The 12,185-nt window shown below is 38.9% G+C and overlaps 1 protein-coding gene across 4 annotated transcripts in view; it reads right to left on the minus strand.

The window, feature by feature from the left end:
* Positions 1 to 12,185, minus strand: part of slc38a10 (solute carrier family 38 member 10) — a 39,401-nt gene that overhangs the window by 10,507 nt on the left and 16,709 nt on the right. For all 4 annotated transcript variants that reach the window (XM_061967485.2, XM_061967486.2, XM_061967484.2 and 1 more), the window contains exons 8-15: positions 9,200 to 9,302; positions 8,793 to 8,975; positions 6,422 to 6,533; positions 3,334 to 3,440; positions 2,763 to 2,916; positions 714 to 881; positions 206 to 652; positions 54 to 119 (exon numbers count right to left, since the gene is read on the minus strand). In XM_061967485.2, coding sequence (XP_061823469.1) covers positions 54 to 119; positions 206 to 652; positions 714 to 881; positions 2,763 to 2,916; positions 3,334 to 3,440; positions 6,422 to 6,533; positions 8,793 to 8,975; positions 9,200 to 9,302 — 1,340 coding nt within the window. The remainder of the gene's footprint in view (positions 1 to 53; positions 120 to 205; positions 653 to 713; positions 882 to 2,762; positions 2,917 to 3,333; positions 3,441 to 6,421; positions 6,534 to 8,792; positions 8,976 to 9,199; positions 9,303 to 12,185) is intronic.

Consider the following 12,185-nt stretch of genomic DNA (forward strand, 5'->3'; position numbering starts at 1 on the left):
AACACAGATGATATAACTCATTAAAAAAAACATACTACCAAGTCTTCACTCACCCTCCATCTTGTCATCTGCTGCATCTTTGCTGTCTGCAAGTGCAGCTTCTTCACCAGCAGGAGGTGCTGAAATAACAGCGAATATGGAGGTAAGAAGACAGGTCCACATTATTCTAGTCACCTCTGAGACATGCAACACATCAATCACTCACGTTTCCCAGCAACCTCAACAGTTTTGTCCGCATTCTCTGCTCGCTCCACCGCAGCCTGATTGGCAAGGGGAGCAAGGGGGTCTTTCACAGAATCTAGCTGCTCCACATCTTTTAAGGGGAGAATATGCTGATTGTTTCCTGCTTCTTCAGCCACATTCTCAAGCACCTCATTGGACTGGACTTCACCTCCACCCAGGTCCACTTCCTCTTTCTTCACAACCACAATTGCTTGCTTCTGCTTGTCTTGACTATCCCCCTCCTCCTTTTTGCCTTCTATATCAACGGGGTGACCTCCATCTTGCGCTACATCTCTTTTGTTTTCTTTCACCTCCATGTTTTTCTTTTCCTCCTCTAACTCTGCATTGTTCTTTCTGGTATCTATCTGGACCTCGTCATGCGGTATAGGTGGTTCGTGACGGTGGGCCTCTCCCTCTGGCACAGCTACTCCTGCGTGAACATACAAGGCTGATTCCATACCGTTCAAATTAGGCAGAGGCAGTTTCCTTACCAGCATTAGGGCGGTCCAACTGCACCTCTTCCTCCTTCTTGCTCTCGGGCAGTTCCACTGGTCCTTTAATCTGGGGGGCTTCCTCTTGCTCCCGATTGTCAGGTTGCATCAACTCCACGGCTTGGGGGTCAGGTTGGTCTATTTCCATTAGCCTGTTTGGAGGATTGTCTACATATGTACAGACAACACACAAAATGTAACATGACAACTCCTGCTGACTAGTGTGTAAAATGACCTTTAAACAATACTATTACAATGTGACATATTATAGCAGCTACATCATGAAATATTACATTTGACATTCAAGGGGTGACTAGATGTAATGTAAACAACTCTAACTGTTTCAATTAAGGCCTGTATTCCAAAGATGTAAATCTTACAACTAACAATTTGATTCAAAACGATTCTCGGAATATGCTGTTTGCTGTATAAATTATAATTATAACTTATTAAAACAGGTTGCAGGTAACAAAAGCTCCTCTTGGCTGCCAATGTATGACATATACATGCAAAGAGTAAGTCTGGATGTGGCTAAAAAATATTAGTAATTTTTAATAACTAAAAGAATCACGATTGAAATGTGAATCACTTTTAGTCAGCACCTCTACTATATTCAATTAACTATAGAGTCTCCTATAGTCGGCGCATGTGTGGTCTAGAAAATAAAAATACTCTCTCTATTTAGCGTCAAGTCAAAAACATTTGGCAAAAACAGCTATGGCTGTAGGCAACCTCTGGTGTTCATTCTTTTAATTACCGGTAACTCCACAACATGGCAGTGCTGCAATAGAAATATCATAGTCACCGCTTTATATGCCTCTGCTTGTGCTTTGTATTAGCCTACATAGCTGCTAGTAGGATGTATACAAGTTTAAAAAATATTGTTGTAACTTGTCACATATTTTTTGTGAATACTTTTTCAAAATTAATTTAAAAAAATAACAGACTTGCCTGTTTCGAATTAACATCCTGTTTTATTTGTGTTTCGGGTAAATTAATGATAAACATCCTGGATATAATGGAGAATTTACATTTATTATCTTACGCTATAAACTAGTACATGTTAGGGAGGAGAGCACGCACAACTTCATTTATATTAAAATGCAATCGTTACAACCACAATTATGCTGCAAGTTATATTTTCATCCATCCATCCATCCATTTTATACCGCTTGTCCCGTTCGGGGTCGTGGGGGGTGCTGGAGCCTATCTCAGCTGCATTCGGGCGGAAGGCGGGGTACAGCCTGGACAAGTAGTTACATTTTATTTTCTATACTAATTTGCAACTCTAGTCTTGTCTAAGCAATGTAACAACCTTTACATATTGTTACACAGTGGCATTGATTTTCATTTTTTTCTTTTTACCCTGACAGTAACAATTCAGGGACATAACATGATAAGATCTAATGACACTAAACTGAAAAGTAAGGTGACAAACAGTAAACAGGTGTAGAATACCAGGACACAGACCGGGGGTAGCTGATGTCAGAAAACTTTGCAAAACTATTGAGTGAATAGTGGAAGTGAAATCATCTGTACTTCTTTTGTGTATTAGTTTCACCCTAAAACCAAACTATTATTTGCCACTATTTTCTTTGTCTACCAAACTAATATTACCGCCTTTCCTCTATATAGATGCAGCTTGCAGGCTGTTTTGCCACAAGAGGTATAAAAGAAAGGTGGGTGAATACAATGTTATGGTGGGGGTAGAGGGAAAAACTGTCTGAAGGGCATCAGTCTTGCTCCATCAATGTCAAGCTCTTGGAGACGCTCTCAAGATATTATCAAAGTGTTATCTTCTTGCCCTGCCTGTCTTTCTATCAGTCACTGTTGCACACAGAATGAAAAAGATTGGCTTTGTTTCTTTTTAGATGCTTTATGCTAGCTCTCATTGTCCTGACATTGCTCTTTTAGTCCTCTAATGTCCACAACAGAAAAAAAGAAACATGTCGCCTTTGATGCTGGAGCCTTTAGTATGGATGATGATAAGCTTTTCTAGAGATAAAGGTTTGGCGGGAAACATTGTCAGCCAATAGTGTAAGTCTTTACCGTGTATCTCCACAATGTCTGGTAGGTGCAGACTGTTCTTGTCAGGTGCTGGGGGCGGAGGAGCTTGGACTTTAGTGCTGGGGTTCTGGGCTGAGATCGTCAGTGTGGTGAAAGTGCTGATGAGAAGGATACCCAATCCCACGCAAAGCACCAGCTATTGACAAGTGAGAAAAAGGAGATATAAGTTGAGCAAAAGGAAATATAAGTTATTGGCAAAGAAATAAAATAGGTTATGGTTACGGTTATGGTGGTAAGGATTTTAGTTTATTGCAAAAATACATACAATTTCAAATTTTATATTTACATAATTACAGTTTCTCATTACAGAATGTCCGAAAAGGAGTAGGAAGAAGCAGAGCTTATTTAATCCTATTGCCTTTTCGTATTATAACACATTTGTTACTATTCATTATGTAACATAACAATGAATAAATAAAATCAGTAAATACATAAATAGACACATGAGTAAGTAAGTAATTATTAAATAAATAAACAATAAAGTTATCATAAATAAATAATCAAGTAATGTATGGTTTACAGGTTCATAGGTGGAAATGGAAATTCTTGAAACCTGAGCTATGATGCCATTCTTCTGGATCTTCCTGTAGATGAGAGCAGGGCAAATGAAGCAGATGAGGCTACCCATGGTGGCTCCAGTCAGACCCAAAATGGTTTCCACTACAGAAGACATGGCAGTAGATAAGTCTACTTTGTCCTATACATCTAAAAAGGTTGATGGATATGGTTAAGATATAGTCATGCAAAAATATGTTGTGAATGGTTTAATGTAAACTGTATTTGCCTCTAAGAGTGCAAAAACATACACACTGGCAGATAGGTTTTGTTTCCTCTTGTGTGGGTTTGCTGCATCAAACTTTATTGCTGGTTCCATTCAGATTGCATTGTTACTGCCTTTCAAAATCAGATGCCGCCCAGCCCAATACTCTAGGCTCGCATCTCTGGCACCCCCAGCTCCTGGCAGCAAAGCCCCCACCCCGCCTGTGTGCTGAGTTGGCCTGGTTTCAGACATGGAAAACCATTTCTTATACAGCAGACTGACACCATATTGTCTCCCTCAGATTTAGTGTCTGTTCTCCCAGGGGTCCTTACCTCCCTTCTCTACAGTCTATTAGTCTGATTAGATATACAAGGAACCGAGCAGTGCGAGTGTGTTTGTATTTGTGCGTGTTTGACTGCAACCTATCAGGTTAGCGGATCTACAAACCCTGTTTCCATATGAGTTGGGAAATTGTGTTAGATGTAAATATAAACGGAATACAATGATTTGCAAATCCTTTTCAACCCATATTCAATTAATTGCACTACAAAGACAAGATATTTGATGTTCAAACTCATAAAACTTTTTTTTTTTTTTTTTTAGCAAATAATAATTAACTTAGAATTTCATGGCTGCAACACGTGCCAAAGTAGTTGGGAAAGGGCATGTTCACCACTGTGTTACATGGCCTTTCCTTTTAACAACACTCAGTAAACGTTTGGGAACTGAGGAGACACATTTTTTAAGCTTCTCAGGTGGAATTATTTCCCATTCTTGTTTGATGTACAGCTTAAGTTGTTCAACAGTCCGGGAGTCTCCGTTGTGGTATTTTAGGCTTCATAATGCGCCACACATTTTCTTTTTTTTGTGTCCTGTCCAGCTTCTCAGGCAAATCATATAGTTGATGTAGATGCCCATGTCGGCTGTTCAGATTTACTTTACAAAAGAGAAGTGTAGGATACTTCTCTTGTTGCCTTATTTGTATTTGACTTTATTAAATGTATTTATATTATCATTTAGTGCAGCCGGGCCGGAGCAGGAGGGGATAGAAAGAGAAAAAAAAAGAAGACAGAGGGGGAAATTGTGGGGACAAGAGGGGGATTAGACAGAGAGACAAAAACAACAACAGCAAACAACAACAACAACAACAATAGAGCAACATCAGCAAATATGACATGTACAAATATGATGGTAAAAGTAATAGCAAATAAGCAGTTAGCGAAAAATAAAAAATAATACAGAAATGACAATGAGCATTATTACACTACAAATGGATCAATACAAATACCAATAGAAATAGCGCTATTGATAATGAACAATACCAATAATTTACCTTTATTATCAACAATACAGTTGTTTAAATGCAACAATACATATACGTAATGATAACTTGAGATACGAAAGAATGCAGAAAAATCCGGGGGTCTCCGTTGTGGTATTTTAGGCTTCATAATGCGCCACACATTTTCAATGGGAGACAGGTCTGGACTACAGGCAGGCCAGTCTAGTACCCGCACTCTTTAACTATGAATCCATGTTGATGTAACACGTGGCTTGGCATTGTCTTGCTGAAATAAGCAGGGGCGCCCATGGTAATGTTGCTTGGATGGCAACATATGTTGCTCCAAAACCTGTATGTACCTTTCAGCATTAATGACGCCTTCACAGATGTCTAAGTTACGGTACCCATGTCTTGGGCACTAATACATCCCCATACCATCACAGATGCTGGCTTTTCAACTTTGCGCCTATAACAATCTGAATGGTTCTTTTCCTCTTTGGTCCGGAGGACACGACGTCCACAGTTTCCAAAAACAATTTGAAATGTGGACTCGTCAGACCACAGAACACTTTTCCACTTTGTATCAGTCCATCTTAGATGAGCTCAGGCCCAGCGAAGCAGACAGCGTTTCTGGGTGTTGTTGATAAACGGTTTTCGCCTTGCATTGGAGAGTTTTAACTTGCACTTACAGATGTAGCGACCAACTGTAGTTACTGACAGTGGGTTTCTGAAGTGTTCCTGAGCCCATGTGGTGATATGCTTTACACACTGATGTCGCTTGTTGATGCAGTACAGCCTGAGAGATCGAAGGTCACGGGCTTAGCTGCTTACGTGCAGTGATTTCTCCAGATTCTCTGAACCCTTTGATGATATTATGGACCGTAGATGGTGAAATCCCTAAATTCCTGGTTGAGAAAGGTTTTTCTTAAAACTGTTCAACAATTTGCTCACGCATTTGTTGACAAAGTGGTGACCCTCGCCCCATCCTTGTTTGTGAATGACTGAGCATTTCATGGAATCTACTTTTATACCCAATCATGGCACCCACCTGTTCCCAATTTGCCTGTTCACCCGTGGGATGTTCCAAATAAGTGTTTGATGAGCATTCCTCAACTTTATCAGTATTTATTGCCACCTTTCCCAACTTCTTTGTCACGTGTTGCTGGCATCAAATTCTAAAGTTAATGATTTGCAAAAAAAAAAAGTTTGTCAGTTTGAACATCAAATATGTTGTTTTTGTAGCATATTCAACTGAATATGGGTTGAAAAATGATTTGCAAATCATTGTATTCCGTTTATATTTACATCTAACACAATTTCCCAACTCATATGGAAACGGGGTTTGTATGTTATGCGTGTGTGTTTGTTCCAATCATAGACCAAGAGACTATGACCCCTTCACTTAATCCCACTGTCTGTCCATCTGAAAGAAGATACAAGTGAGAGCCCTGGTTTAATCACTATGTTTCAATGTGACAGTCACAAACTTGTAAAGTCACATTCACGCGTGTCGTAAAAGTAACCCGCAGTGACACCGCCCGCACAAAGGAGCATGTGCTCCTTTCGAAACCTTCACCCAAACACACATAGCGGACGTACCATTGGGGATGAGAATGCCTCCCAGCATTGTGCCGAACACGATACTGAGGGTGATCATCTTGAAGCGCAGAGGAGGCATGTATCCACCGGCAGCAAAGGTCCCGTCTTTTTGCTGCAAGGCACAAATTAAAAACAAAAAAAGACTCCTATAATTGGATTTTGGCTTCTTTTGCTCATCCTTTATTATTTTTTGCTGTGCGATGTAAAAAGAAAACGGTCTGCATAACCAACTTAACTAAAGTGGTCCAATGTCTTCCTGGAAGGTGTGGAGCACACTTAAGTTGGTGAATTTACAACACCGTATTTTTCGGACTATAAGTCACAGTTTTTTTTCATAGTTTGGCCGGGCTCCCGTGCGATTTATATATGTTTTTTTCCTTCTTTATTATGCATTTTCGGCAGGTGTGATTTATACTCCGGTGCGACTTATACTCCGAAAAATACGGTAAACACCTAAAGTTGACAATGAACTCAACTAAGGATGTTCCGATCAGGCATTTATGCTGCCAACTACGATCATTCATTAGTGAAATCAGTAGATACGATACAAATCACATGCATTAACTGTATATTTGTCATTGTATTTATGGTGAATGCTATTGACAGTTTATCAATATCAGCACAACAGTTTAACAAATTCTTAATTTTCTTTTATTTCATACAATTGTTTGAGCAAAACAAAGTCAATAGTACACAATGACTAAACAAAATCCAAAGCTATTTAATACTCATTGAAATAATGTTAGCCCTCAAAGTACACCTGTGCTACTGTACATATTCTCTGAATTTTATAATATTAACAAAAACAATAAAAAAAATAAATAATGCATGTCCCTTAAGAGCAAATAAATAAATGAATAGCAAATGTTATTTCTAGGGATGTGCCGATCAATGGGCCACCGATCAGTATAGGCCATTTTTCGTGAAAAAGTACATAATCACAAAAACGGCAATCGCCTCTGAATGACATTATTTTTAGTTTTATTCCCCCGACGGCGAAAGGTAATTATATGTCTCCATACAGTGTGGAGCAACTCCCCTAAAATGATAAAAATCACCTTAATTACTGCAAATAAACTGCATCTATTAGTATCCTAAGTATCAATATCAAGTATCATTGTCGCTGAAGGACGAGGCTAAACACAGAGAGCAAGCATGCTCATAGCTAAGCTAATCACTAAGCTAACCGCTGAGCTAGCTTTAAACAACACCAACAAATAAGTGCTTGGTAAACTTTAAGAAGTCTTGATGCAACAGCACTGTAGCAGAACGTAAGAAGTTATTAACAGAAAAGTAACAAGTAGATTAGTTTAGAGAGTCTAGAAGGAGAATAACATAACAGCAACTGTGTCAGCATTGTCGCAGTCAGTACAAGACATGTAAGAGGGAGGATCGATCCATAAATCGGTGATAACGATCCCAAGGTAGTATCAGTATACGTTTGTATGATCATTACTAGAGTGATTAGGCTGATATTTTTTTATTTTTTCAAAATAATTTAGTTGTTTATGTTTACCAACTCAGGGAATAATTCCCTGAACATAGGAAAACTTTGAGGGGCAAAAAAGATTTAAATTAGTAAAAGATAGTAGTTTCTATTTTTGTTTAGTTATTGTATATTATTTACTTTGCTTTGCTTAAACAATTGTATGCAATAAAAGAAAAAAGACACTATTTTAAATCGGAACAACCCAAAAAATTTCTCAACACGTATTGTATATGAGCAAAAACCCAAGGTAAAACTAAATTTAAGCAATACCTCAAAATGTGTAACGATATACAGTATGGGATACTTCCTCTAACCTGCATGCTACCTGTATGTCACAGAAGTCAACTGAGTTTGTGTACTAAGCCTCACATGTGGATACACCGGCGTGGCGCAGTGGAAGAGTAGCCGTGCGCGACCCGAGGGCCCCTGGTTCAATCCCCACCTAGTACCAATCTCGTCATGTCCGTTGTGTCCTGAGCAAGACACTTCACCCTTGCTCCTGATGGGTGCTGGTTAGCGCCTTGCATGGCAGCTCCCTCCATCAGTGTGTGAATGTGAGTGTGAATGGGTAAATGTGGAAGTAGTGTCAAAGCGCTTTGAGTACCTTGAAGGTAGAAAAGCGCTATACAAGTATAACCCATTTATCATTTATCATTATACGATAGGAAAAAAACTGAAATTGAGGTCAAGGTTCAGTTTCTTTGCTGGTATATTTGAAGAGCGACCCCAAAAGGGACAAGCGGTAGAAAATGGATGGATGTTAACACTGGACACACACGATTGGCAATGACACAGCAATTTCTAATCAAGCACTGCAGACCTCTAGCATGTGAACTGTGCCTGGTCTATACTGTGTGGTACATGGTGGACTTCAAATCTCACCTGTTGTTCAAAGAGCATGGTGTTGATGGCCTGGCGACAAGGCAGGATCATCATTGGGAAGCCGACGGCCACGGACATCATGAAGCCCACACGGAGCATCCCTGTCACCAAGTTGGAAGGGAAGTTCATCAACACGTTGCCTGCAATGTTCTCTGTGAAACTGACATAGCCAAAAAAGCCCACCTGCAATAAAGATGCAACCATGAACCAAGAATAATGCACATTTTTACATACCAAAACAGTAAACAAAAGACATCATTTAGGGTTGCCTTTCATTTAAGTACAATAGGTAGCCTAGTTGCTAAGACTCAGGTCTAAAACTGATGCTAGCGACTAACAATCCCTATGTGACAACCACAGCTGGTGGACGAGTGCTTGAGTCGGCAGGAGAGTGCATCTCCACTCACAGTGATGTAGAAGACGGTGACTACGTTGAGTGCCGACGTAAAGATGGTGCTCATGCGTTTGACGGATGGCTCGTCGAGGCTGTCGTAGGTCGGCAGCACCTGCCTGCAAGAGACGAGCATACAAAACACTACAAACAGCACACAAGAACCATCACACTGGGGCTTAGTGCTACATTCATGTGCCATCAGCTGTCACGCCTTAAAGCGCACTTGAGTTCCACTTGGTTAATTTGACTTGGGACTGAAAGGAGAACTGCACTTTTTTTGGGAAATTTTGCCCATCATCCACTATCCTTATGTGAAACAAGAACACCCATGATTTTCCTTTTTCTGTGCAATTCGAAATAGGGAAACACTGCTATTAAGAGGCGGCTAACAATGTAGCTAACAGGAATATGATCTAAAGCACTCTAAAAAACTATCTAAAAGCCTCCAAGACTGTTTTATACACATCCTGAAGTATGTATGTAACGTAGTAACAGACACATTCATGATAACATGTAATACTTACAGCAGTGATATTCAACTAAATAGTTTTTGGGGCCACACATTAAGACAGGCAGGCCGGACGAACCTCTCTCTTTACAATTAGTCTTATTTTGTATATTCCGCTGAACCTACAGTAGATTTGAATTCGGACTCTTTCTTTTGTCAGAGTTACAAGAGCGCTGTGCTCATTTTATGTTAGCATCTTTTCAAGTTTTTTAACTGAACTCGCCAACCACCAGTTGAATAGCCCAAATTAAGAAAAAGAGAAGACCTAAAATAGAACCTTGAGGAAAAACTACTAGTATAACTGAAAAAGTTGAACAAATGACTACTCACTGACTGCATATGAAATAAGTTACAGCAACACAGTTGCATATATAACATCACAAAAGAAAAATGTAATTGCCAAAAAGGAGATAACTTAAAGGAATGTCTTGAGGAACTCACAAGTTTGGACACAGTGTTGTGTATGTTTGCTTGCAAAGTTGAAATGTCAATGCAAAAATCTGCCAATGTGTTAACAGTAGTCCAACTTCTTCTATATCAGTGTTTCTTAACCCATTGTTGGGGCGGAGGTGCCTCCTAAAGGGCTGCCAAAAAAGATCTGTTTCTCAACTGTGGCCAGTATGGCGGTACTCAGTAGTAAAACACTTTTCCACCACTTGTGGCAGTAATGACAATCTCAAACAAAAAAAAGAAGTCTGGAGCTGAAGTCACAGAGACGTTTCTTAAGTGCAGAAATAATGACTAAAGTGGCGAAGCTGTATTTTCATTTGCACTTAAATATGTATTGACAGTTAAGAAACGTTCCTTATTAATTTAGTTTATTTATCAATTTTAGCACAGCATAATTTTATGTAAATGTATTTTTCGTCATTTATTTATAAGCCCCTTCTTATGCAGTATATTTGTTTTTTGTTTGGACAAGGGGTATGTGTTAAATAAATAATAATTGTGATTAACACATGGTTTGACAAGGTTGTAAACTAAAATTAGTTTAGATATAATTATCGAATATGATTAAAATAAAGAGTAAGATTAATAATTCAATGTTAATGTGAGTGGGCCTTGGACCCCATGGTCAAAAAGGTTAAGAACCCTGCTCTATACAACAAAGGCCACTAATTTGAATATCCCTGATTTACAGTATTTTGGTAATTTTAAGCGTTACATGTACTTATTTCCTGGACGCATTGATTTTATAGAGTGCATAGAATCATAGCATTTGTTGCTATGCGCTCTGTGAAATCAATGCCAACAAAAAGAGGTCACTTATTATATATTATAAACTACCACTAACAGCAGACTTCATGAGAGCTTTGGGAGCCTTATCATGTAGCACTATTGCTGAACGTGTCAAATAAGAAAATAAAACAGTGACTTACTATGTCCACTCTCACAAGCTAGCGAGTAGCTGGTCGTAAGGGCACTGTGAGCAAAGTGATGTGTCATGACGCCAGAAAAATTGTTCCTCTGTGTTAACAATACCAATGTTGCTACAGCTTGGTTAATATGCAGATCACGGCATGTATAGTAAATGGAGCGATGTTGGTGTTGTTTTAAATGTTTTTAAAGTGCTTTGTAAGCAGAATAGAGTTATTCCAATGACCTGCATATTTAGCCACCTTGTACAAGCGTTTTTTCAATATTTAGAATGCACATAAAAAGGAAATATGTATGTTCTTGTCACAGAGGGATTGTGAATGATGGGCAAATTTCCAAAAAAGTGCAGTTGTCCTTTTAATAACAAAATAATGAACCAACGCTAATCACTTATTGTCTCTTCGGCCCAACTTTGTATTGGACATTGACAAAGCATACGTTCTTAAACCTAGGCCGTACTGATCCTATAGTGGCACGGCCCCTTTTTTTTTAAAGACCTGTGTTTGGAAAAATATTTTTAAGACAAAGTAAATATTTATTGAGGAAACACATTTTAGTCATATTTCATAGCTGTGGTTCGGCTGTGGCTGTGTTTGTTAACATAAAATTGGCTTGCCAAACCTTTAACCCATTTTATAGAATACACAATATCCTTACAAAATATCAATCAGATACTTATTTCATACATCAGATAGGCACATGTCTGCAGCACATTACCCACAGGTGGCTCAGTGCACAAAGTCACAATACACGTTATGTTAATATTAGCAATGTATGCGCACATTATTTTTAATAAAGCAAATACAAAAAGGCGGTTACAATTTGCAATAGATGGAAATGATGTAAAGGCAGTAGAGGGGGTGTTGTATAATGTGTGTTTGTGACAGAAGGGGGTGACAATAGTCAAGGCTGTCTGAGATGTCTGCTCGTTTATAATTTGTCTGTCTTATTTTTCACTGTCACTCTCCACTATAAAAAATTGTTGGAGGGTGTGGCTACATTAACAAGTGAATTTACAGGCTAATATTTAACACCCATTCCTAGCAGGATTTAAAGCATTATAAACCTGGCCTCACACCCCCACCCCCCAGCGCATATACAAAAGGAAAGATCA

Source organism: Nerophis lumbriciformis, linkage group LG11, assembly GCF_033978685.3.
Source record: "Nerophis lumbriciformis linkage group LG11, RoL_Nlum_v2.1, whole genome shotgun sequence".
In the NCBI taxonomy this organism is placed as follows: Eukaryota; Metazoa; Chordata; class Actinopteri; order Syngnathiformes; family Syngnathidae; genus Nerophis; species Nerophis lumbriciformis.